At 40.7% G+C, this 27,391-nt stretch overlaps 1 protein-coding gene and 1 long non-coding RNA gene across 2 annotated transcripts in view; one reads left to right on the top strand and one right to left on the bottom strand.

Annotated features, from left to right (window-relative positions):
• schip1 (schwannomin interacting protein 1) overlaps positions 1-27,391 on the bottom strand; it is a 492,362-nt gene that overhangs the window by 317,181 nt on the left and 147,790 nt on the right. The window contains exon 8 of the mRNA XM_022678779.2: positions 26,273-26,411. Coding sequence (XP_022534500.2) covers positions 26,273-26,411 — 139 coding nt within the window. The remainder of the gene's footprint in view (positions 1-26,272; positions 26,412-27,391) is intronic.
• LOC111194499 (uncharacterized) overlaps positions 11,909-27,391 on the top strand; it is a 95,109-nt gene continuing 79,626 nt past the window's right edge. The window contains exons 1-2 of the long non-coding RNA XR_002651104.2: positions 11,909-12,163; positions 12,468-12,551. This is a non-coding gene — a long non-coding RNA (uncharacterized LOC111194499). The remainder of the gene's footprint in view (positions 12,164-12,467; positions 12,552-27,391) is intronic.

Genomic DNA, 27,391 nt, shown 5'->3' on the forward strand with positions numbered 1-27,391 from the left:
GGTATATCAAGGGGTTTTCAGGATGTTCACTCAGCTTCAGAGAGAGGAGAAGACAGAGTAAGGCTTCAGTAATCTGTTCAGCTGTCTCCTGATATCCCTTTTATTTTCTTTTATTTCTTTCCAAACTTTGTATTTCAAAAAAAGTCCATAAAAAAGGTTCTCTTGATGAGAGATCATTTTGCCCAGTTGACAGACTTTGAGAAGGAGCACTGAATTAGCAAGATGATCATTTCCACAAACGCCCGCTATCTATGCTGTTTTATAGACAGCCATTGCCCCTAACATGAACGACCACTGCAAATTTAAGGATGTTTCTGATGCAGATTTGCACAACCTGACCCTACACATCTATAAGAATAGCTCCCATTCTGAGCTCCACAATCCAACTCTACAGACATTTAAGAACAGTTTAAATTAAAATGTCAGTCCGTATTATTCTGTTTCTAAATTGAAAGCAGAAGCATTTCTGAGTGAAGAAGGGACAAAATATTGTGTTTAATGGTAACAGTGTGCTGGAACGACCATTCCTGCTAATCCTAATATATTCATTCTAAAAACTGGGGTTTCGGGTCACGTTTTTTATGCGGGTGTTCTTCTGGCCATGTCACGTGTCTTTACGTACTTACGTCACACATACAGCCTTTGAAAGAGGATCCAGCTCAGTTTTACTGAATGCGAGCGGCTGGTGGAGCAATGAAGACTTTAGAAGGGGAAACTTAGAGCTCAGTATTTCATTCACTCATAATAAAAAACAAAAAAAAACGAAGGAGTGAAGTTTCTGACTGAGCACTCTCTCTCTCTCTCTGACTGAGCATAACCTGGAATCGAATACATCCGCTCTCGAAGAAAACCGCATCACACCCGCCCAGTTTAACATGATTCTTCCGCATGCTCGGTGCAATTACCCATTCTCACCAGAGAGGGCCCTAAAACCCAAAACGTTCAGACATCAGCTTTAATAGCTCCACAATTCAACAGATTTATAAGAACAGTTTACATTAATATCTATACATCTATAAAAAAAGACTCACAACCAGAGCTAAACAATACAACTTCAGACATCTTTAAGAACAGCACACATTCAGAGCTCCTCAATTTGACCCTACAGATCTATAAGAGCAGCTCACACTTAGAGCTCCACAATCCAGCTCTATAGATCTTTAAAAACATCTCACATCCAGAGCTGAACAGTTCAGAATCCCGCAGTATCCAACTCAAAAGGTCTATAAGAGCAGTTCACACCCAGAGCTCCACAATCCACAAGCATCTTTGAAGGAACGCTCACTTTAAAATGAGATTTCTTTCACAGCATTCATATGGGAATACAAACTCATACCAAACCAATAAAGTATATTTTAATGCATTTTGTGGTAGTGTCCAAAAAAGATAACTCATTTCTTTGGGTTGTGATGTTTGCGTCTCATGTGGGAAGAAGGGCACAGGAGGCTCGTTGGCATTGATCCTCAGTCCCACCTATCAAAAATATATTTTCTGCGGTCCGTGAGCCAGATAACCTCTCTGCGACACTCCCTCAATGCAGCAGCATCATACAGCGTCCTCCTCCACTGCCTCCTCGGCTCACCGCACTCCTGATTCATAATCATATCAATCCGCCGCCTTTTATATCAACAACATCCTCAACGTGGACATTAATGATCAATTAGAGACGTGGCAGCACAAGCCGGGATCGATGAGGAACAGAGCGGCCTCCTGGGGCGCAAAGGACAGCCGTCATCTTCCCGAGGAAGGAGAGCCAGGCGGGGGGCGAGACTCCCGAGCCTCATTCCGGAATCTGATGTAATCGCAGAGCTGCTAAATATTTGATGGGACCGTCATGGAATTAAAACGAAGGAGCTGCGGACGCTACAGGAAGGGGCAGCTGGAGAAAAGAGAATGGACAGAAAGATAGAAGGAGTGAGCGAGAGATAAAGAAAGAGAGAGTAGAAAGGAGGGATAGAAAGAAAGAAAGGAAGAGAATCACAGACTTCCTCGGCAGCTCCTTGATGCTTTTATCTGTCCTTTTCTCCTACTTTTAATTAACATACAGAGAGAGAGAGAGAGAGAGAGAGATGGAAAGTGTGTGAGAGAGAGAGAGAGAGAGAGAGAGAGAGAGAGAGAGAGAGAGAGAGATGGAAAGTGTGTGAGAGAGAGAGAGAGCGAGAAAGAGAGAGAGAGATGGAAAGTGTGTGAGAGAGAGAGAGAAAGAGAGAGAGAGATGGAAAGGTATGCCAGTATGCCAGGAATAGGAAAGGTATGGTACAACACTGACCTCTAGTGTAGCAATAGAGTTTAAACACATTTTGAGCAGACTCAAATATAAGTGATACATTCACAATTACACAATTTATACACAATTACTGATACAAATAATTGCAATTATTTTAAAATTACCAGTCAGCACTGGAACTGGTTAGAGTCCTGTACAACTAAAACAAACAAGATGTAAAGAGTAATTCATACTGGTTAAGCTCAACAAATCCCACAGTTATGGTGGTAGATGACTTTCTATCAGTTAAACCCTTTAAATTCGACAGCTACAGTTTCTAAATCCATACTGATAGAGTTCAATAAAAGATTTAATGTTGCTGAATTCTTTCATTATATATTTTATAGTTAAGATTTATTGAATCTTAACAATTGCATATGTGTGAATTCCACATTAGGGTTAGAATTCAGGTTAATGATGTTGTAAGAATTTCACAAAATTCATCAATTAAAAAATTAAAAAAGTTACTGAATTCGTACTGGGTCAGTTTATGGAAGTCCACAGTTTAAGATAAGGTCATTCATAAAAGTTGAGCCCCAAAAAAGTAACTTAGAACTAAAGGTACTTAATTTATGATGGTAAACTTTGGGAATTCCACAGCTTCACAATTGAAGTTTCTGAATTCATACTGGTTTGATTCAGTAGATACTACTGATTAGTCTATTTATTCTTATTTATTTTAACTTTAGTTAAGCACAAGGTTGTAATTAGGGTTAATGATTTCATAATGGTTGTTACTGGTTGAGTTTAATAAAATATACAGTCAAAGAATTCATGCTGTTTTAATTAAATTAAAGTAAATTTTACCTTTTAGATTAATCTGTTAAACTGTGGGAATTCCACAGCTAAACTGTACAAAACTTATATTGTTGAGTTTAATAAATTCAGCTGATAATATCACTAAATTAATTCAAAATCAATCCAAACAGATTCAATTCAATGCCCTCCCTTCACAAGCAGTCTTCTTCTTCTTCTTCTTCTTTCCAATTTTATGGCGGTTGGCAGGCCAATTACTGGCGCATTACCGCCATCTACTAGGCTGGAGGGTGAATCAAGACTTCAGGACAGTGACTACATTGTGAAAAAAAAAAAAACTAAATTAAATTATACAACCCAATAGACTTCAAGAACAACAAAACATATTTGTGCACTAATCCCATCCCTGACCCATATATAAGTAAACCCTTTAAAGAAAAATCCTTGTGACCCTTCACTCTGAGTGTGTCAAATAATAACTGTCTCTGCTCAGAATATTCTTTACAGTGTAATATCACGTGCTCTGGTGTTTCCCTTTGTGTGCAGTATCTACATAGCCCCGTGTCATGCTTCTGAATCAGCTGTAAGGAAGAATTCAGTAAAGTGTGACCTATACGAAGACGAGCCAACACCACTTCATTTCTTCTACCCGACCCTCCCATTGAACTCGAACCAACCCCAGGCTGAATGTTAAAAAGATGTCTGCCCTTAGATTGTTGTGTCCATTCATTCTGCCATACTGCCCGAACATGCCTCTTAATAAGAACTTGAATCTCTCCTTTCCTTAGAGGGATGACAAGGTCACACTCCTGGTGATTTAAACATTGTTTAGCTATCCCATCTGCCATTTCATTCCCCTCCACTCCTACATGTGCTGGTATCCACAAAAAGCTGACATGTATGCGCTGCATTTGGAGTCTAAACAACGATTGGCATATTTCTAGAAGTAGGTCTGGCCTACAGGAGGACCTTCCAGTACGTAGACTCTGGAGAGCTGATAAAGAGTCAGAACATATGACCAGACTCAAAGGGCAAATTTCCTCAACCCACTGCAAGGCCAGCACGATAGCCACAAGCTCTGTTGCAAACACTGACAAATTATCAGACAACCTCCTACCAATAGTAACTTGAAAGTCTGGAACAAAGACAGCTGCCGCTGTAATTCCTGATATAGGTTGTTTAGATCCATCTGTGTAAACTTGCAAAACATTAAAATAAGACTGTGCCAAATATCTTCGAACCACAATAGAATACACAGACCTGTCAACATCTGCAGACAGCTGGTCGTGTATAGACAAATCAACAACAGGTTCTGGAAACAGCCAAGGAGGAATTACTGGCCTAGGTACTGTTGTACACAGCGTCAAGTTCCTTAAACCCATACCCTCAGCCTCTCCAGTACCCAGGCATCCAAAACTCCTAGAGATCCCATGCATGTCGTCTACACAGTCATGAATAACCGTAGACATTGGATGACTGCGCTCATGTCCTCTTACATTGACCCAGTAAACAGTGGATAAAGCCAACCTCCGTAACTGCAAGGGCATCTCCCCAGTCTCCACCTGCAAAGATACCACAGGGGACGATTTCACTGCTCCACTGCATAATCTTAATGCCTGAGCTTGAATCAGGTCCAGTTTTTTAAGAGTGTTTGTAGATGCAGACCTATACGCCACACAACCATAATCAAAAACTGATCTCATCAGTGCTCTGTACATATAAAGGAGTGATGATCGGTCAGCCCCCCAGTCACATCCAGATAGGCATTTAAGAACATTAAGAGCACTTTTACATTTGTCCATTATTTTACTGATATGAGTTTTCCATGTCAGTTTAGTGTCCATCCACATACCTAAAAATCTGACTACCTTAACTTCCTCTATCTCCAAATCATATAAGCGTAGACCCAAAGAAGTAGATTTTTTTCGGTTGGAAAAACACATAGCCTGTGTTTTTGACACAGACAGCTTAAAACCCCAATCATTAGCCCAGCACTCCACCCTCATTAATGCCTCCTGCATCTGTTTCAAAACAAAAGGGAGATTTCTACCCCTTTTCCACAGAGCCCCATCATCTGCATAAAGAGATTTTGCAATTCCTGCGCCCACAGATGAAAAAATGTCATTTATCATGACGTTGAACAACAGAGGGCTACAAACGCTACCCTGAGGAGTTCCATTTTCTATGCGATAGACTTTAGACAATGCATTTCCCACCCTTATCTGTATCGCCCTTTCACTCAAAAAATCTAATACCCAATTATACACCCTTCCCCCAATTCCTATCTTACCCAATTTTATCATTAAACCCTCTGTCCACAGCATGTCATAAGCTTTTTCAATATCTAAAAACACAGCCACCACCACTTCTTTGTAAAATTGTGCTTTTCGTACATCTGATTCTAAACATAATACAGGATCCATGGTCATCCTTCCTTGACGAAAGCCACTCTGATAATATGCTAAACTACGTCGGCTCTCAAGATGGAAAGTGAGTCTGTCAGTTACCATACGCTCCATCAACTTGCTCAAATGCGACGTAAGAGAGATGGGCCTATATCCTGTGGGACTAGAGAGGTCCTTGCCAGGTTTGCCAATAGGTACCACTACCGCCAATTTCCATGCCGAGGGAATTTTACCCAGCATCCACAGATTGTTATAAAATTCAAGAATTACAGAAAGGGAAGAGTCTGATAAATGTCTAAACATATCATAACATATGTCATCCTTTCCCGGAGATGTCTGACCAGATTTGTCAATAGCCACCTTTAATTCTCTTAAAGAAAACGCAGAGTCCAAAACACTGCCAAATACTTCTCTCCGACACAATGCCCCAGGATTCTGCAGCCGAATTCTCTTCCTGCACAGTAGCATAGTTTCACTTAAGTTAGCGGAGCTGTGCACTTTGGTAAACTCCTGGGCTAACATCTCTGCCTTTTCAGTGTCAGTAACTGCCTCCTTGCCCCCATCTTGCAACACAGGTATTAGAGTCCCTTTCCTTATTCCTTTCATTTTTTTAATCATGTGCCATACATCCCCCACATGTATGTCAGGCCCGATCATACTACAAAATGACCTCCAGTAGGCTCTCTTTGTTACTTTAACTGTTCTTCGAACTACTGCCTGCGCCCTTCTGTAATCCAGCAAATCACTAAACAGTAAAGTTTTCCGTACCTTTTGGAGTGCTCTATTGCGTATTTTCACTACCTTAGAGCATTCCTCCGTCCACCAAGGAACTGCCTTTTTCTTCTGATGAGGCTTTTTAATCGGAATAGCTTCTTCAGCAGTACTATATAAAATATCACACAATTTTTTATTACATTCATCAACATCTCCAGAAACTGTCAAATTCTGTAGCCTCAGATCACAAAGTTCAGAAAACTTCTCCCAATTTGCTTTATCAAAATTCCACCTTCTCAAAAATTCCCCCCTCATTCTGTTTACCTCCATACCAAAAACACAGACAACAGGAAAATGATCACTACCTATAGACGTAGACTGACATACACCCCAACTGCTCATCCCTGCTAAAGCAGCAGAAGAAAAAGTCAAGTCCAAAACTGACATTGTATTATTTACTATATTCAACCTTGTACCACTACCATCATTTAGACATACAAGACCATTGTCCATCATAAAATCCTCCAACACCTGGCCATTACTATCTGTGAATGAGCTGCCCCACAATGTGTTATGTGCATTAAAATCTCCACACCACACCACTTTACGATATCCCAAACCAGTAATTCTATTTAACATCTCCACAGTGATTTTCTCGCATGGATTATAAAAATTCACCAATGTGAACTTTCCACATTTGCTCCATATCTCCACCATAAGAGATTCGTGATTCCCACTAATAGGGAGAGATCGGAATACTATTCCTTCCTTTAAAAAGATCGCTACACCTCCTCCATTACTATGAGCCCTATCCCTCCGCACCATAGTATATCCACAAAGTGTAAAACTTAAGTGGGGTTTCAGCCACGTTTCCTGTATACAGATCACATCAGGCACCGGTTGACTATGAGCCACATAATGCTTAAACTCCTGTCCATTAGCAATAAGACTCCTAGCATTCCACTGTAAAATCACCAAACCATCACTAGTCATCACCTAGCTGGGAGGAAACTACTTTCCCAGCCAGGCCCTCACTGACTGACTCCCAAGTCAAACCCCTAATATCCAAATAACGTTCTGCAGATCGAACAATGATCTTAATTTTTTCAGTTCTACTACCTGTCTGGGCCGTACAATTAACTACTTCTGCTATAAACATAATGAACTTTGCCTTTTCAACAATCATCATGTCTGGTGTATTAACACTGCGGGCCTGCCGGTTCATAGCTGATCTATCACGGTCTGCTGTCCTTAGAACCTGACTCGGGGGACTCGACTCCATACTTCTTCCCTTTTCCACTTCTTTCAACGCTTCAGCATACGACAACCCCCTTACAGCTCTAACATTCTGGACTTCCATAGCCTTCTTCTTCTGTTCACAGCCCCCATACGCTGCCTTGTGATCTCCTCCGCAATTACAGCACTTAGGCTTAACACCCTCTCCACATTGCCCATATTCGTGTTCACCGCCACAAACCCCACATCTCTTTCGTGACCTACACACAGAGGCTATATGCCCATACCTCTGGCAATTATAGCATCTCACCGGTGGAGGGACATATATCCTCACCGGGAAGCTAATGTATCCCAGAAATACTCTCGCCGGTAAAGAATTTCCTTCGAACTGAATCATTACCGACAAGCTTTCTGACTGTGCTCCATCTCTGAACCCCTTTAATCTGACAGCTTCAATCACAGTACCACCAGTCAGGGTTTTCTTAATCTGCTCCATTGTTAAATCAAGTGGAACTCCAGTTATTACTCCTCTCATCCTCGTCCTCTCCCTAAACAAACTTGTCGTAATCTTCCTACCTCCCAAGCTCTTAAGTTTCAAGGCTTTGTCTCGTTGCCGGTCATCCTTACAGGTAATCAGAATCTGCCCCCCCCTCAGAACCTTAGCTCCAGCCAGGTCACCTAAAGCTTTCTTTAACTCAGTAGTCAATCTAATTGGATTTAGCGGAGTCCCAGAGTCAGTATCAAATTTTATAAGCACCAAATACTCCTCCTTCCGACGCTTAACCTGCTCAGCACCATTCTCATTTCCAGCTGATTCTCTATCATCTGACAGACGCCTACCTTTTTTTTTCTGAACAGTTTGCCACGGTCCTCCACCACCCCAATTCCCGCTCCTACTCCCTAACCAGTCCGACTCACTCCCCTCTCCTGCGTCACTTCCGTCCATCTCTCCTCCCTCCAGCCTCAGATCTCCTTCACAAGCAGTCCTGCTCACCTGCTCTAATTAGGTGGAATCCAGCTACCAATGGGATTTGAGTCTGGAGTGATTGGGGTGGAGCCTACCTTTTAAATACAGGAACCAAGATGGCGGCCAGTGAGAATTTTGATGGTATAGGTTGTGTTGTGAGAGTAGGAGGATATTTTAGGACAGCCTGGTTTGAAATTTAACTGGTACACTTTTTAGCTTTAAAAGAACTTTTTGTATTTGGGATACAATTTGTTTTTATGTGTTTTAGTTGTTGTTTTAAACTTGGTTATATAAGAAGTTTGATGGATTGTGTTATGGGTTTTAAACAGGTAAGGTCTGCAATTCCATACAGGACTTAACTCTGTTTACATTACATTTATATTGTTACATTTGGCAGACTCTTTTGTTCAAAATGACCTTACAATAATGTACATTTAGCAACAGAAGTTCAGGGTAAAGGAGACCAATGGGAAATGGTGGGATAGAGGAGGAAAGGAGGGGAAGGAGGAAATGAGGTTAGAAGTATTTACTTTGGAGAGTAAGTGCTCTTTGAAGAGCTCTTACTTTTTAATATTTTTGTATAGATGGTGAGGAGTAAGTGTTTCTGATTATTGGACAGGGAAGGGTAAGAGTGTAAAGCTTTTGTTTCATTTGTTTTGAAAGCTATTGTGACTGAGTAAGGATTTTCTTTTTTTTGGTGCTGTCCAGTTTGATTCTCCCAATGTGATTTATGCTGTTAAAATGAACTTTTTTAGAGGCTTCAACATAAAAATGTATAGAACTCTCCTAATGTTCTTTTGAGGGTCCTTCAAGGAGGCTTAAGGTGCTTCAGGGAACTTTGTCAACTTTTTTTAAAAGCTTTACTAAAGCCACAGATCCTCCAGTTTCTAGTTAAGGGCCTTTTAAGAGTGCTAATGAATATATATATTTTTTTTCTTTTTCTTTTTTTTTTTTTTAAATCAGTGTGTTTTTGAATGTCCTTAAATAAAGCATTTCTATATTTCTATACATCTGTTATGTTTGACCTGTCGTGAAGTCAACACAACACTGGCACAGTTGCTGTTGTCTAAATTGTCTGTCATAAATACAAGAGAAATCAAATTCTGTGACATAAGCCAAACTTCATTTGTGCTTGCTGTGGTTCAGTTCCAGGTCTGGGTGACTATGCTGTGTTACATCAGTAAGCCAATAAGGGTCCTTGGAAAGACTCTTAACACTACATTGGTCCATCTCTGTAATAGGATTAACCTAAAACTCATTCAAAGCTTGCTTAAGTTAACTTAACACTGGTTAAGTTGGCTAAAGTTGTGGAATTCATACCGATTGAGTTCAATAAATTGTGATTTTTTTTTTCAATAAACTGACAGTGCTCAATAAAAGGGTACTTCAACCTAATATATTGTACAGTTTATTTAAAGGTTGATTGAGTTCAATAAATTGCATAGTGATGGTTATTCATTCAAAACTGTCTGTGCTTGATAAAAAGTTGGGTTAAAAGTATTTTAATGTTTAATGAATCCTACTGCCTAAGGTTAATTATACATTTTGGTTTTAAACTACTAATCTGTTTTTTTAAGGCTGTAAACAACCTGTAAAGCTTCCTAAGGCTGCAGCATGATTAAGAATTCTAACCCGGTCTCGGTGTAACGTAAAACCCTTTTAAAAACAATATAAACACCAGTATAGTACACCAAGCCGTTTGTCAAACACCACAACTATGCTGTTGTTTCTGCTGGAGCAATAAACGACAAGCTAAGCTGCAGAAAGTGGAGGTTCATTTACATATCCTTATGTTGGAGTTTGCATAATTACCATATATTACCTCAGCGTAATTGCCAGCAGGATTGCCTGAGGGAATGAGAAGAATAGGCAAAGTAGGGGAAAAGTGGTTCTATAGTTCTATCAGACTTTATTGCAGCCGTGATTCATTTAAAATAGCCGCAATATCTCAGCAGTTTCGCTGCTATACTTTTGTAAGGCGGTCTCTGGTGGGCTGCACAACAAAGACATTAAGCAGCTTATGTTCTTTAGGTTCTAATAAAAAAAAAATACAATTCTTAAATGCCATCTGTCTACTGGATCCCATTGTATTCAATAGAAATTACTCTTATTAGGATTGGGAAATGCAATTTTCACTGGGAAAGTTCTGTTTGGAATTAGAAAAGAAAGAATCGTGATGCCTGAGTGGAATATTTATGACTTCCTGTGATTTCCTATGCTATATTTTCAACTTGCCACTGTTAAGGTTCCTGAATTCAAACTGGGTGCATGCCAATAGACCACTGAAGTCGTGCATCATTCTGTAGTCCTCGTACGGCTTTTGTGTCTAAGCAGTTTTCCCTATGAGAAAAAAAAATTGGGTTTTAAAAAACCGCCTCTGTCACATTCTGTGGTAAATAAATCTGTTCAGACCCCTGTACGTTTTATTCTGTAAACATTTTACTCCTGAACATCACTGGATCCTCTGAATTACGAGATAGTTTAAGAGTCGTAATGAGAAAAGGCTAACTTTAAGCTAATGCTACAGCGGAGTGAAATGACCTCCCAGCCTAGCTGCAGAGATCAGCCGGGGACAATTTTCGGCACAACACCAGCGAACTCCGGACGTAACTATACAGCGTATTAAACACAGCTGAGCCAACTAATGAACTAACTGCGCTTACTGAGGAGAGCTGAGGGTGTCACAGCATAAACTTACTAAAACAGGTCAGTGATAATCCAGAACCTGCTGTAACACGCTTTAGCATTTACCGTCTTTATTATGCAGTGAAATAAATGGGTGTTTCTGGTTGGTTGTCCCCTCAGTGAGGGCAGGTAGTTAGTTGATTAGTTGGGTCAGGTGTTGTAATTAGTATAAACTAATGACCATAATTAAATACTGCAGGGAAGCGCTGCTGAACTGAGAGACACTTTCTCTTATTATCTGTCTTTTAAAGCTCTAACACAGACTACACTGCTCAACATTACTGAAAGAGTTTTCACCTGTTTAAATGCTTTAATGATCCTCTGTGAAGAAGCATAATAATCCAAAACGCTTTCTGATGGGAGTTCACTGGTGTTGTGCAGAATTCAGTCCGGGGTCATTTCTAGCTGTGATCATTTCTAATGCTTAAAGTTAGCTAATGCTAACTTTAAGCATTAGATTAAAGTTAGCATTATTCTAATTACTCCCCTTAAACTATCTCGAAATTCAGAGGATCCAGTGATATTTAGGAGGTAAATGTACACAGAACAAAACGAACATATTTATTTTCCACAGAATATGACAGAGGCCAGTTTTTGAAAAGCCCATTCAAATTAGCCATTTACTTGGACAGCTTAGACACGGAACCCCAAAAATGGGCATAAACAACATGGCGCTGACAACAAAATGACATGACTTCAGTGGTCTATTGAGCAAATCCAGGGTTAAGGGTCTATATTCATCCAAGTGATCAATTGATTAATTTGCCCTTTTGTTTTGTTTTGTAAGAAAACCAGCATTGGCTGATATTTAATTAATGCCTTCAGGCACTGCCCTGGGCAGCCCTCTGAGTGTTGCTGCTGTGGAGTGCCTTTAGAGCTCCCCCTTGAGTTCATTCCTCCATTCTAGTGGCAGACGGCAGTTTAGCTGGACTGCAGTAAAATAAATAAACAGCAAGACTTCAGTACACTTCCAGGAGCACAGGAGAAATAAACTTTTTAAAACACCCCATAACCTTTTCTACATAAATCTTTCAGAAGCAGAGCTAAATGACCCTCAGCTGCTGCCTATTAACTCCTCAGCCTAGATAGAGAAAGAGAGAAAAAGAGAAAGAAAAGCTTCATTTTACACTACCAGTAAGTAAATCAACCTGACTGGCTTTTTTTTTGTATTAAAGAGCAGTGAAGCTAATATGTTTTGCTCTGAAAAGTATCCAGTAGCTTCTCACTCAGCCAGCTCTGTGTTAACTAGCTTTAGCTTAGCTTAGCTTAGCTCAGCTCAGCTAACACACAGCTAAAGACACAGCAGCGGGAGGAACTAGTTAGAAACTCTGTTTATGACTTCATAACTTTAAAATAGGGTTGTTTTAGCAAAATCACTCAAGCTGTTATTAGTGTTGTTGTCATAAGGAATGACGTGTACTAAATGTGTACTTTTCAGATGATGTGGTGGAAGCCCTCTCAAGGAAAAGGTTGGACTGTTTACACCAGAAAGAACATGGTCTCACTTACTACTCGATCAAAGGTAAGAATATTAATTCATATTATTGCACTTTTCTTTTATTATTTTAATGGTAAAAGATGCTGAATTTGCATGTAATTGCATGGTTAAAGTTAATTAATTCATACTGGTTGGGTGCATGGAATTTCATGGTTAAGGTTACTGAATTCATATACTGGTTGAATGAATATAATTCCATGATTGAGGTTATCAAACCCATATTGGTTGAATGCATGCAATTCTTTGGTTAAGGTTAATGAATTCATATTGGTTGAATGCATGTAGTTCCATGGTTAAGCTTAATTAATTCACACTGGTTGAATGTATGTAGTTCCATGGTTAAGCTTAATGAATTCACACTGGTTGAATGTATGTAGTTCCATGGTTAAGCTTAATGAATTCACACTGGTTGAATGTATGTAGTTCCTTGGTTAAGGTTAATGGATTCATACTGGTTAAATGTATGGAATTCCTTGGTTAAGGTTAATGGATTCCTACTGGTTAAATGTATGGAATTCCTTGGTTATGGTTAATGAATTCAAGCTGGTTGAATGCATGTAGTTTCTTGGTTAAGGTTAATGAATTTATACTGGATAAATGCAGATATTTTTTTACGTTTTCTGAATTAATACTGGTTGAATTTAAGCAATTCCACAGTAAGTGTTGCATAAATTCATACTGGTTGTCAGACTCAGTTAATTGCATAGTTAGGGTTACTGAATTTATGATTTGTGATGGTACTTAATTGCGTAATTGGGGCTACTAATTTCATACAGGTTAAACTTGTATATTTGTACAGTTAGGATCAGTGAATTCTGTTGCTGTAGTTTATTAGTTAGGACTGGCTTTCATTCCTGTTGTAGGATCAGAGTGAATGCAGAAAACACTTTCTATTTTTAACTTTAAACTCTTGTTTTCTATCATGTTTAATTAACAGACAAAATTATCAGCATTTTAAAAAGCTCATTAGGAGTTTTTAGGATTATTATAAATGTAGAATCATCTGAGGAGCTTGTGAACACAGCATTACCTCAGAACACCATGGTTATGCTGGTGGGAGACTTTCAGAACATTCAGCTGATCTATATATAGAAAGAAATAAGAGCACTCCCAGTTCCCCAAAGCCTGCTGTGGAACAGCATGTGAGTGCGACCTGGATTATGCAGGTGTGTGTGTGTTAGTGAGAGAGAGAGAGTGAGAGTGTGTGTGTGTGTTACAGTGTTCAGAAAAATGACGGAGGAAGCAACAAAGCTACTTAAGTGCAGCAGGCAGGGGTGAGACGAGGACATTGTGGCATCATAGTTAAACAAGGACACATTGATTCAAAGCACAGGAAGCTATTCAAGCAGTAATAGCGCCCTCTTGTGGACAGTTTTACTGAATGTGACTAAACGTGTGAGTAAGGAAATAAGGTACATTCCTAAAAATAGTATGTCTCTAATGCAGGCCAGGTCTGTGTTTTTAATATATATATATATATATATATATATATATATATATATATATATACACACACTGACATTCCACATGTCATGGCACAGGAACTAGTATTGTGTCCCATGACTTTTGCCCTTGTGGGGGATCTAGGATTAAAGTAAGGGAGTAAGGGGCAATAATGGGGCCCACAATATTCATATTCAAAGAGTAATATTATTAAGTATTATTTCACCAGCCACACCATGTTTAAACACTTGAAAGTAATTGTAAAAACTTAGGCAGTAAAATCTATGGAGATTGCAATTCAAATTCACCACAGAGAAAAATATATATATTTTCATTTTTAATATACTTTGTTACTTGATTGTTCTTTGCAGTTATTTTTTAAATTGGATTTTGCCAGTATTTGCTTTAAATGTTGTTGTGGATTTTGCTGCTAAAGCCTTTTTTCTGTATCTACATATAGTCTATAATTTTGTTTGCAGATTTTATATATATATATATATATATATATATATATATATATATATATATATATATATATATATATATATAATTTTTTTTTTTTTTTTGTGTGTAAAAATATGGCACAAAATTAATTCCATAAAAATCTTCCTTAAAATATCCTTATAACTCTCAAATGTCCTCCTAGAATTTGATCATTGCTCTCGGGCAAAGGACAGATGAGAGACATGATAGGTGCACTTCATGGAGCCAATCAGATTTCAGCTGGAGCCAATGCCCTTGTGGCCCTGCCTCTAGAACCACCAGTGTACCAGTGTTTGCCAGTGTCACTGCACTAACCTAAAGGATATACATGCGGTTCTCCTGCACTGAATATGGGTGTGATTTCTACAATATTTGCTTGTCTGTTCACATGGAAACGTTCACTGTTCACGATCGTTACCACCCACTGCGCTGCTGTCCACTGTGAGGGGTAATAATGCCTTCTGTGATGTATTTTTTCCATTTACATGTGACATTGCAGATAGAAAAAAAGGTAAAAGTTAAATTCCTGCACAACTATAAAATTATCCCGTTCAATTGCCACTTATTGTCAGACTGTACTTAAACTCACACTGATAATTTACATCACTTTACCTTGAACTCACTGAACAGGCTAAAAAAAAAAGAAATCATATAAAACACAATTAAATTAAAAAGTGCTTTATTTAAGTTAAAAAAAAGTAAAACTTCAGTGCACTGTGTTTGATCTGAGTTTAATCTTGTAAACGCCAACTCTAGCACAACATCTCTCCCTACAGGACATTTACTGTAACTACAGGGCTTTCAGCATGGCCTTGAAGTGTGATTTAATGTGTGTGCAGTCTAATGTGGGCTTCTAAAGTGACATTTTTCAAACAAACCCGCCATATCTATCCCAAATCAGTAGCTGATTAGTTAATTCTTCAGTTGGTTATTATATACACATTATTGTGTATGTGGTTAATCTGATTCATTATGAAGTCCTAAACACAATATTGCTCACTAAAATGTTCTAAACTAAAAAAAAACCTGATTTTAATAATACTTATAAAAAGGTCCTGGCAGGGCAGATATCATTAGACCTTCTCTGAAGAGCCTGATGATCTGACCCCTCTGCCTTTTACAGTTTTGAAGTTAGACTATCTGCCCGACTGTTTGTGGACTCCCCTTGTAATCAATGCATTTAACTACTTTAAGTTGCACCCAATATTCTGATCTAATATTTCGATAATGAGCAGGTGTCCTAATTCTTTGGTACACTATATTACAATAATCAATGCATACTTAAGCAATAATACATGAGAGGGAGTGCTTTAACGTGTAATATTGGCACTGCTGTGCTGCAGTCGTAGGCACAAGGCCACAACACAGTTATTTTACCTCCCCAAGTTAAAATAGTTCCATTGCTGCTCTGTTTGTAGCTGCGCTGTCAGCGCTGCATTGTTTCTAGGTTAGCATGGTGGACTCTATTTTCTGCGGAAAATTAAATCTGTGGAAATCTAAGCTTACTGTAAATAAACGAAAGAGCTTTACTCACCCAAATAAATGATTTTCAGGAAAAAAAATCTGTTTAGATTAAAGTCCAGCGCTCGTTTGACTTAAAAAAAAAATATATATATATATTGTTTTTAAGAATTAAAGTTTTTTGTTTATTTTGGCCCCCTATTTTCAGCCACCTTACATTCATCTTAAAATACCCTATATTAACTGACAAATATATACACTTAAGCTTTTATTTTAATAATAACAACTCTTAACCTGATATTAGTGGCTGATAATGTGTGTAACAATGCGTATTTTCTAATCGCTGGGCTTATTTATTTGTGGGACCGCGTCTTTGCCTTCACCTCCTAATGGAGACATGGTGTTTCTGCACTGTGCCTTTATGGGATCCAGCGGCTCCCAGTGGTGTATAATGACATCGCATTTGGTTTGTATTTGGTTTGTATTTGGTTTGTAAGTGCTGCATCATTGCTAGGTTACCTGTATGTGGCGGGATAATACATGGAAAGCTATGATTACAGTGCATTACTGGCTGATAATGTCACTCATAAAATCACAATCACATGGCAGGGTTGGAACTAACTGTGGTATAATGTACCGTATGCTATATCCCCAAACACCCATGTGCACCTCCGTTAAAATGAGTTCACATGGCTCTGTATACTATCTATATAACTGTTGCTTTTACTAAATAACTTTTAAAACCATTGTATTCTTACTAAATGTGCCAAACTTAAGCAATGTAAAGCCACAATATAAACTCCCGAAATGTAAAAGCCGAGGGGCGTTTTGCCTTTCGGTCTGTTTAAATGAAAACAATCGCTCATGCCTTATCCCACACTGGAGCCTGGGGATTTATAGGCTCATAAAAGGTGCAAATGGGAATTTCTTTAAGTGTGATAATTCAAAGCGCCGTGGAGAGTGAATGCGTTATAATAATGATTTAATACTGACACGAACATCGCTGACTCACCCCATGTCCTTGCCATGCCCGGTTTGCTTTTAATCACTTAGAACATACGTACAACGTGGCGTGAGCGACTCTGGTGGTCTTCTGATATACAGCATACAGTACATATATACAGTGTATTTACAGTACATTGTCTGAGGATAGGAGGTGAGATTAAAATTAAAGTTTATTGAAAAATTTGAATGGAAATATAGTGTAGTTATGTAATGTTACCTTGTGAACCTTGTGAATTAGAACTGTGTTAAGTATATGTCTACATCACATGCTTGCCTTTAGCTGTGTTGAGTAATTGTGATGTGATCTCGAATAGATGTCCTGTGATGTGAGGTTGTTTTCCAACTGTTGACAAACTTTTATCTAATAAATTATAAATGCATTGCATTGATTAAGACAAGTAGCTGCCATCTAATATCTAATCAATTTGAAATATTACAGTATCATTGTCAGTGAGAAGTCAATATGAAGTGTACTAGCACCAGACCAATATAAATCAGAATGTGTTGTGTTTTAAACACTCGTATGTTGGTCAGCCAGCAGTATGCCTAAATCAGCTTTTATGGCAATCAACCAGCATGAAACCAGCAAAAAAAATTTGTTGCATTCTAAACAATGTTATGCTGAAAAATCAGTAGTAAATCAGCACCACACCAGCCTCACCCAGCTTATATGGCCGCCACCCAGCACTTTACCAGCAAAAAACAGCATTTGTTGCATTTTGACCACTACTACGCTGGTCAACCCGTAGTATACCAGCATCATAACAGCATAAGCTAGATTGTATGTTGGTAAACCAGCACAAAACCAGCATTTGTTGCATTCTAAACACTGGTATGCTGGTCAACTAGTAGTATACCAGCACTTAACCAGCCTAAATCATTTTATATGGCATCACCAGCACCAAACCAACAAAAAACATGCATTCTGAACAATGTTATGCTGACAAATCAGTGGTATATCAGCACCACACCAGCCTAACCCAGCTTATACGGCCGCCACCCTGCACTACAAGCAAAAAAAACAGCATTTGTTGCATTTTGACCACTGGTATGTATAAGCACAAACCAGCCTAAACCACTTGATATGGCCATCAACCAGCAACAAACCAGCAAAAACCAGCATTTGTTGCATTTTGACCCCTATTATGCTGGTAAATCAGAAGTATACCATCAACACACCAGCGTAAGCTAGATGGTATGTTCGTAAACCAGCACCAAACCAGCATTTGTTACATTACATTACATTACATTACATTTGGCAGACGCTTTTGTCCAAAGCGACTTACAATAATGAAGTACAAAAGTAATAGGAATTAAGATAAACCATTTTTAGGGAAGGGAAATAAAGGGATAGAGAAGTGAAGGAGGGGAAGAAGGAAATGGGGTTAGAAGTAGTTAGTGTGTTAGTGGTGTTAGGAGAGTAAGTGCTCTTTGAGGAGCTCTGTCTTCAGGAGTCTCTTAAAGATAGTGAGAGATTCTCCTGATCTGGTAGTGGAAGGTAGTTAGTTAGAGGTGTTAGGAGAGTAAGTGCTCTTTGAAGAGCTCTGTCTTCAGGAGTTTTTTAAAGATAGTGAGAGATTCTCCTGATCTGGTAGTAGAAGGTAGTTTGTTCCACCATTGGGGAACTCTGTATGAGAACAGTCCGGATTACTTTGTGTGAATGTTTGTTTGGCAAAGCGAGGCGATGTTCATTGGAGGAGCGCAGCGGCCGGGAGGTAGCGTAAGCCTTCAGGAGTGAGTGCAGGTAGGAAGGAGCTGTTCTGTCATCACCTTGTAGGCGATTGTAAGAGTTTTGAATTTGATGCGAGGAGCAACTGGTAGCCAGCGGAGCTCAATGAGCAGCGGGGTGACATGTGCCCGTTTTGGCTGGTTGAAGACCAGACGTGCTGCTGCATTCTGGATCATTTGGAGTGGTTTTACTATGCAGGCTGGGAGGCCAGTTAGCAGGGCATTGCAGTAGTCAGCAGGGCATTGCAGTAGTCAGCAGGGCATTGTAGTAGTCAGCAAGGCATTGCAGGGCATTGCAGTAATTGTTGGATTCTGAACACTGGTGTAATGGTCAGCTAGCAGTATTCAATCCCCAAACCAGCCTAAACCAGCTGGTATGGCTGTCAACCAGCACCAAACCAGCATAAACCAACATGTGTTGCACTTTGACCAGTAATATACCAGCACCACATCAGCATAAGTTAGACAGTGTGTTGGTAAACCAGCACAAAACTAGCAAAAAACAGCATTTGTTGCATTTTGAACACTAGTATGCTGTTCAACCAGCAGTATATCAGCACCAAACCAGCATGAACCAGCTTATATGGCTGCTGTAAACCAGCATCAAATGAGCATAAACCAGTATTTGTTTAATTTTGAACTCTAGTTTGCTGGTCAACCAGCATAAAATAGATGGTATGTTAGTTAACCCAGCACCAAACCGGAATAAACCAACATTTTAAGCAATTTCCTCACTGGTATGCTGGTCAACCAGCTGTACATCTGCACCAGCAGCCTAAACCAGCACATGTTGCACTTTGAACACTCTGGTATGCTGGTCAATTAGGACCATCACCAGACTAGCATCTTGGCTAAACGGCTAATATTTAATGCGTAAATTAGTAATCCGCTATCACTTTAAATCACTTTATGCTTTTATATAATTTTAATTATTTAACATTTATGATGATTAAATAGACTTGGCAGCAGACACATCAACACCCAGTCAGGAACACACACACATACACACACAGTTTTAGGCAGACAGAGTTTTGTCAGAGATGGATACCGTGGCACAGAGGTTACAAATTCAATCAGCGTTCAGACAGCGGCTCTATCTGGACGATGGTGTGAAAATGGGGCCGGACCTCGCAGGGGGACAGCGCAGACTGCTGGCACGACAGAAAGAAGGGCATTAGAAATTCAAACAGAGCCCCCCGTACCAGGGAGACGGACGAGAAAGACTGATGATGGAGAGCAGGGACGTAGGAAAGGAGGAGGAAAGGGGAAAGATGGAGGGATGAGAGAAGGGGAAGCTCAGGGGAAGCTGCTGAGATACAATGTGATGACACTGGGGTGAGGGGCAGGGGGTGTTACACTGAACAGACGGGAGGTTTCAACACCTGAATGTTTTTATCAAACAGTGGATGTCCAAAAGTATTTTTTTCTTTCTCTCTCTCTATGCTTATATTTTTGAGATGTTTTTATTATTATATCTCAAAAATAAGGCCAATATGATGCCAATATTAAAAAACAAAATAATTGACAACTACAAGGGTTGGACAATGAAACTGAAAAACCTGTCATTTTAGTGTGGGAGGTTTCATGGCTAAATTGGAGCAGCCTGGTGGCCAATCTTCATTAGTTGCATATTGCACCAGTAAGAGCAGAGTGTGAAGGTTCAATTATCAGGGTAAGAGCACAGTTTTGCTCAAAATATTGTTGTTGGGTTCAAAAGAGAACAAGTTGTTGGTGCACGTCTTGCTGGCGCATCTGTGACCAAGACAGTGAGTCTTTGTAATGCATCAAGAGCCACGGTATCCAGGGTAATGTCAGCATACCACCAAGAAGGACCAACCACATCCAACAGGATTAACTGTGGACGCTGTTGTTACACCCTAGCCTAAGTCTGTGTTATGTTTCTCCCTCATTTGTTCCCTAGTGCTCCTCCCCTCTGTTTTCCTGTCATGTGTTCACAGCCACGTGTTTCTGTTGTGTATCTGTCACGTCTTAGCCCTGCCCTAACCATCAGTGTTCTCACCTGTGTCTTATCTGTAGCCCTGCCCCCTCATCAGCCCTGCCCAGGTGTTCCTCCTGTATTTAAGCCCCTCTGTTTGTACGTGCTGTGTCGAGTCTTTTGTGTTTTCTAGTCTGTAAGCCTAACCGTGTTTCCCGTTTATAGTGTTTAGCCTCAGTATCCTAGCCTTGTATCCTAGTGTTTGTATCCCAGTCTTTACCCTAGTCTTCGCCTTAGTTTATGTATTCCGTTTTCGTTTCTGTGTTTGTTTTGTTTGTTTAATAAATAATTATCTTTGCACTTACGTCCTCCTCCTCCTTCACACCCCAGCGTGACATAAGACTCGACCTAATATGGACGTAGCAAAGTGGAATGCCACGAGGAAGGCGGACCTGGCGTATCTCCGGTTCCTCGCGGAGCTAATTCGGGGGGATGAACCGCTCCCGGCGCCTCTCCGTGGGGTGGAGAGTGTCGGCCCAGCTCCAGCTAAGCTAACTAGCATGTTAGCTCCACCGCACTCTCCAGCCCGGCCGACTTCCAGCACTCCAGCTCGGCCGGCTTCCAGCTCTCCAGCGCGGCCGGCTCCCAGCTCTCCAGCGCGGCTGACTTTCAGCACTCCAGCTCGGCCGGCGTCCAGCTCTCCAGCGCGGCCGACTTCCAGCACTCCAGCTCGGCAGGCTTCCAGCTCTCTAGCCCGGCCGGCTTCCAGCTCACCAGCCCGGCCGACTTCCAGATCGTCGACTCCGGCTCCGGAAGCAAGCTCCGGTCCGGTGTTTACAACCACGCCCACTACTGAATCTGCGGCTCCAGTCCGGATCTTGGCGGCAGCCGCACTCTCAGCTCCCGCTGAAGCGGCTTCTTCGCCAGCAGGACCCACCGCCTCTGTTTCAGCGCTGCTCGCGGCTCCGGCCGCCTCTGGATCAGCGCTGCTCGCGGCTCCGGCCGCCTCTGACTTTGTACCCGCGGTGCCTGCCGCGCTCACACCAGCAGGACCCACCGCCTCTGTTTCAGCGCTGCCCGCGGCTCCCACCGCCTCTGTTTCAGCGCTGCCCGCGGCTCCGTCCGCCTCTGACTCTGTGCCCGCGGCTCCGTCCGCCTCTGACTCTGTGCCCGCGGCTCCGGCCGCCTCTGACTCTGTGCCCGCGGCTCCGGCCGCCTCTGACTCTGTGCCCGCGGCTCCGGCCGCCTCTGACCCAGTTCCCGCGGCCCCGGCCGCCTCTGACCCTGTGCCCGCTGTTACCCCAGTTCATGTGCTTGGGGGTCCAGCCTCTGCTCCTGTGCCTACTCCCAGGTCACGAGCTCCTAGACCCGCCGCGCCTGCTCAAGCTGCACCCGCCGCGCCTGCTCAAGCTGCACCCGCCGCGCCTGCTCAAGCTGCACCCGCCGCGCCTGCTCAAGCTGCACCCGCCGCGCCTGCTCAAGCAGCACCCACTGCTCCAGCCTCAGCTCCAGCTCAAGCACCAGCAGCACCCATTGCTCCAGCCTCAGCTCCAGCTCCAGCACCAGCAGCTCCCGCTGCTACAGCCTCAGCTCCAGCACCAGCAGCTCCCGCTGCTACAGCCTCAGCTCCAGCACCAGCAGCTCCCGCTGCTACAGCCTCAGCTCCAGCACCAGCAGCTCCCGCTGCTACAGCCTCAGCTCCAGCACCAGCAGCTCCCGCTGCTACAGCCTCAGCTCCAGCACCAGCAGCTCCCGCTGCTACAGCCTCAGCTCCAGCACCAGCAGTGCCTGCCACCCATGTGGTACCCACTGCCCCTGACCCGGTACCTGCTCCCAGAACTTTGTACACCCCCAAGCCTACTCCCAGATCAATGTTTGGTCCCAAGCCCCGTTATTCCCGGCCTGCTCCGAGGCCTCCTGTCTTTGCCCCCAGAACTGTGCCCAGGCTGGCTCCTTGGACTTCCCTACAGACTTTTGCCAGTCCTGGGCACCCACCAATGTTTGTTCCCATGTCTCTCCCTGTCCTGGTCCCAGTGTCTGTGTTTGTTCCCATTCCTGTCCCCGGTGGTGTTTCTGTTCCCGTCCCAGTCACTGTATTTGTTTCTGTCCCCGTCTCTGTCATGGTTCCAGTTCCCCTGTCCAGTTTCCATTTCCTGTCCAGTCCCCTATCCCGTCTCCGTTCCAGGTCCTGTCCCCGTTTCGTGTCCAGTCTCATGTCCAGTCTCAGCCCCTGTTCGGTCGTTAGTCCCGTCTATGTTCCCTTCCTCTGTTCCCTCTCTCTCGGCGCCCCTGGTAGTGGCGCCGTTGAAGGGGGGTTATGTTACACCCTAGCCTAAGTCTGTGTTATGTTTCTCCCTCATTTGTTCCCTAGTGCTCCTCCCCTCTGTTTTCCTGTCATGTGTTCACAGCCACGTGTTTCTGTTGTGTATCTGTCACGTCTTAGCCCTGCCCTAACCATCAGTGTTCTCACCTGTGTCTTATCTGTAGCCCTGCCCCCTCATCAGCCCTGCCCAGGTGTTCCTCCTGTATTTAAGCCCCTCTGTTTGTACGTGCTGTGTCGAGTCTTTTGTGTTTTCTAGTCTGTAAGCCTAACCGTGTTTCCCGTTTATAGTGTTTAGCCTCAGTATCCTAGCCTTGTATCCTAGTGTTTGTATCCCAGTCTTTACCCTAGTCTTCGCCTTAGTTTATGTATTCCGTTTTCGTTTCTGTGTTTGTTTTGTTTGTTTAATAAATAATTATCTTTGCACTTACGTCCTCCTCCTCCTTCACACCCCAGCGTGACAGCTGTAAGAGGAAGCTGTCTGGAAGGGATGTTCGGGTGCTAACCCGGATTGTATCCAAAAAACATAAAACAGCTGCCCAAATCACAGAAGAATTAAATGTAAAGCAATATTTTCTAATTGTTTCTTAAAAACTCTACATATTTTCACACTTAAAAAAAAAAAAATCTGATTTTAGGCACAATGTGAACACTCCTACTTGTGATAAAATGTACTATTCTCAATTATCATTGCATTTACATCCTATAAATAGCCTATGTTAAATATTGAAACTCTAATCAGTATATTTGTTCCTATTTGATCACTCCAGGATCATTAAAAACAGCTATCCTGTACATATAAATAAGTCACAGTAAGCGCAGCTCTTCAGCAGCGATAAAGGGTCTGTAATAGGCTTTGACTGAAGTTAAGTGGACATTGTGTGGCCCTAATTTTCTCCGGTCATAAAACACAGGTACCCTACAGTGGCTCGGGCTGTAGCGAGCGGCTGAGCCATTAATGTAGCAATAGGAAAGAGCTTAGGAGGCAATCACATTCACACAAAGCCCTTCTGCACAGTCTATAAGCAGATCATCAGCTCGCCGCTCACGTCCGGGAACCTGGTGATAACGCAGAGAACAAAACACAGACGTTTTCTTTAGCCTTCCGAAAGGGACACTCGCTGTTCTGCTCCTACAAGAGCACTGAAGTGTGGAGAACGCCTCGGGCTTAAAGAGCAGAGGCACTGAAGGCTGTGACAGAGCAGTAAACGGTTACACCAGACTGGAACAGAGGAAAGTGTTCAGTTTAGGCTGTTTTTGATATTAGTGTAGTTATTGAGGGTAGTACTCAGACAGGGTTTTATTAGTGGTGTGAATAGATTTGAAAAATTATATTGAGTTAATTACAAAAGAGCATGTAGATTAATATCAAGTTAAAATTCTTTACATTTTGGGAAGGAATAGAATACTAATTAATGTGTAGTGTAGTGTAGTGTGGGATGCATTAAACCTCTGCTAAGTAAAAGTTTTACTAAGAAGATCAGCATTAAACACATTTAAGCTCAATAACTAAAGCCTTATTGGAGGAAATGAACAGCGAATCAACTTTTTCTTTTAAATGCCCATTAATCACACTTTTTTTTTTTAATGGTTGTCTGAATAGAAAAATGTCACTGTAAAGCAATATTTTCTAATTCTTTTGAAAATCTTTAAATATTTTTATACTTAAAAAAAAAGTTTTTTAAAAGTGGGATGTAATCAGGTTTCCGAAGAGAGTGAGCAGGTGGGGGCGGGGCTGATGACTTTTGATATTTGATGATTTTTTTTAAGCTATTTTCTGGAGGCTTTAAAAAATTATATGTAACTATGTGCATTTATTTTATTTAATTTAAACTGCTGTTTCAAGACTTGTAAATTACGTATCATAAATATATGTATCAATCTGTCTCAAAAAAGTATCACCCATCATTAATAATATAGCACTTTCAGCTAAAAATACTCTAGCTTATCATTTGCCAATAAGATTCCTGAAGATGTAAACTGTTTTTTTATAGTCCTTACAAGCAAACAATACAAAGCAATTGCAGTTAATATGTAGATTTTTGATCAAAACATATTCAAAGCAAATTAATGCAAATATCAAAAAATCAATTTAGGAGAGTAAACGTTGTACAAACTAGCAAATTATATAAATGAGTGGATAAGATTAGAGAGAGATAAAGAGAAGCAGAGAGGAGGGAGGTGTAAGAAAGTGAGAGTGAGTCAAGAGATTAAGCCACATTTCAACAGAAATAAAAAGTAATCTACCCTCTAATCTAAACCGTAGAAACATTGTGTTCTACACAGGTCTACAGGTGAACATGATTAGAATTCAGGTGAAGATGATCTTAAAAATAGTTGGTGCAGGTGCATCACAGTGGTAGAGGAGTCCAGAGTTACTAGAACAGCCAGAACGGGAATCTTTACAAATATAGCTGGTTAAATTAATCATAAATGAAAACTTAATTTCTTTATATATATAAAAAAAAAATAAACTTTCAATATGCTAACGGCTGATTTCTGTTCACTATCGCTAGAATAATAATAATGCATACTTGTTGTCAACTAAAATCCTTTACAACTAAAGCCAAACCAAAAAAGAGAAGAAGAGCAACTGCTGATAAATTTTAGTTTATAAAAGTGTAAAAATGTGTGTTAAATAATTGTGCATACATTTTTAAGTACAAATTCAAAAGTACAAAGAGTCAAAACTTGGATTCCAGCCTTTAAACAATAATTTAAAGAACATTTTTGCTACAAAAACAGCAGAAGCACATTAAACAACAACACCACCTTCAGAGCAAACAGATTCATTTTAACACACACCGAGTGAGAGCATCAACTACTAAACAACTAAACTGCATATCAATGCAGGCGTATTAAAAGGAATATGCCTTCTCTGTGCACTAAGAGAAGCCGGTGCACTCAGATGAACTGTAGAATGGAACTGGAAGACATTGTGCTGCTCTATTTAGCTGAAGGCAAAGAAGATCCTTAGATCTTTGAGAGCTTTAGATCCAGGACTTCACCACATTTTCATTTTCAGTTAAAAGAGCCAGAGGAACGACTCCATGTGTTACACTCCATGTTTTACACTGCGAATGATAATTCTCCAAGAGAGTATTAAAGTCCTTAATCCACATAATCCAATCTTCCATGCAAAGCAGCATGCTAATCTTTTAATATAAATCAAACCAACCAAGCCAAGCACATCAAACCAACTTCAGCCGAACACTGTTCCAACAGCCTGGCCTACAGAACACTGCGTTTACCTGAGCTTCACTTCCATCAGCTATTAATCTGAACATCAATCTCAACCAGCTCACAGCATGCTGCCCCAAAACCAGCACAACCAGCAAAACCAGCCATAAGGGAAAGAGCGGGACCTACAGGGGTGCTGCCATCCGATAGGGTGGTCATGCTGATTGATGTGCTCATCTTGTCAGAGGAGGAGAGGGATGGAGGGGAGGGGCTTCTCTTCTCCAGAATGTCCTGTCTCTGCTGGAAGTCCCGCCAAGCGCGCTGGATGCTGTCAATCACAATAGAGAGCAATAGATACAATATTTTATATTAAGAGCTAATAGACATGTATTTATCTACTGTTTCTTTAAGTGCAAGTGTTTTCTTTATCCTTAAGAACAAAAAGCAGAAAACAGTTAGAAAGGTATAATAGAAACTCTAATATAATAGAACATGCCTGAAGCCTAATTTAAAATCCAATAAATTCAACTTCTACCACGTTCACATGTTCACAATAAAGTTTCCCCAATCCACTTCCACCCCATCACCTCCCTGTAACTCTAATACTGTGGTGCTTAAAAGTTTGCGAACTCCAAGGATGTAGGAGTGGGTTTGACATTTGGGGAAACACAATTGCTCCTATGAATCAAAGCCCACCTTATTCCCTCTGCCCACCGTAGATAAGGTAGTAAATCCCTGCATGTACAGTGACTTAGAACATCATTTGTGAAATTGCAGTAAACTGCAAATAAATAAATAAAGAAAATTCAACAATTCTGTACTTTTTATTACATGGTACTGATTTCTGTCAGTGCAATTATCAATGCAATGTCTGTTTATATTCATACCCTAATGATAAAAAAGTAGATTAAAGAATACTAAGCATTATTATGCTAAAGTGCACTAAAGTTTACTTGTAGCCACATTACTAATCAGTATATTTAAAGAGTGCTGAAATGGACTTACACTTTAATTACACTTTAAAGTTACACTTTAATTATATAAAAATAGTGCAAAGGTCTTACTTAAATTGTGTTAAGTGTACTTAACTGTGCTAAAATGGAGCTATTTAAAATATACTTTAGTAACATTTAAACATTACTACTTCACGTATGTATTGTAAATATTGTAAATATGTTTACAGTAAAATTATAATATATTTAATGAATATTACAACTGTATCACTATTAATACACCAGGTATATTAGAAATGTACTAAGAATTGATGTTTAATATATGTGATCTATTTAAATTATAGTACAAATATGC

This window comes from Astyanax mexicanus, chromosome 4, assembly GCF_023375975.1.
Source record: "Astyanax mexicanus isolate ESR-SI-001 chromosome 4, AstMex3_surface, whole genome shotgun sequence".
NCBI classification, from domain to species: Eukaryota; Metazoa; Chordata; class Actinopteri; order Characiformes; family Acestrorhamphidae; genus Astyanax; species Astyanax mexicanus.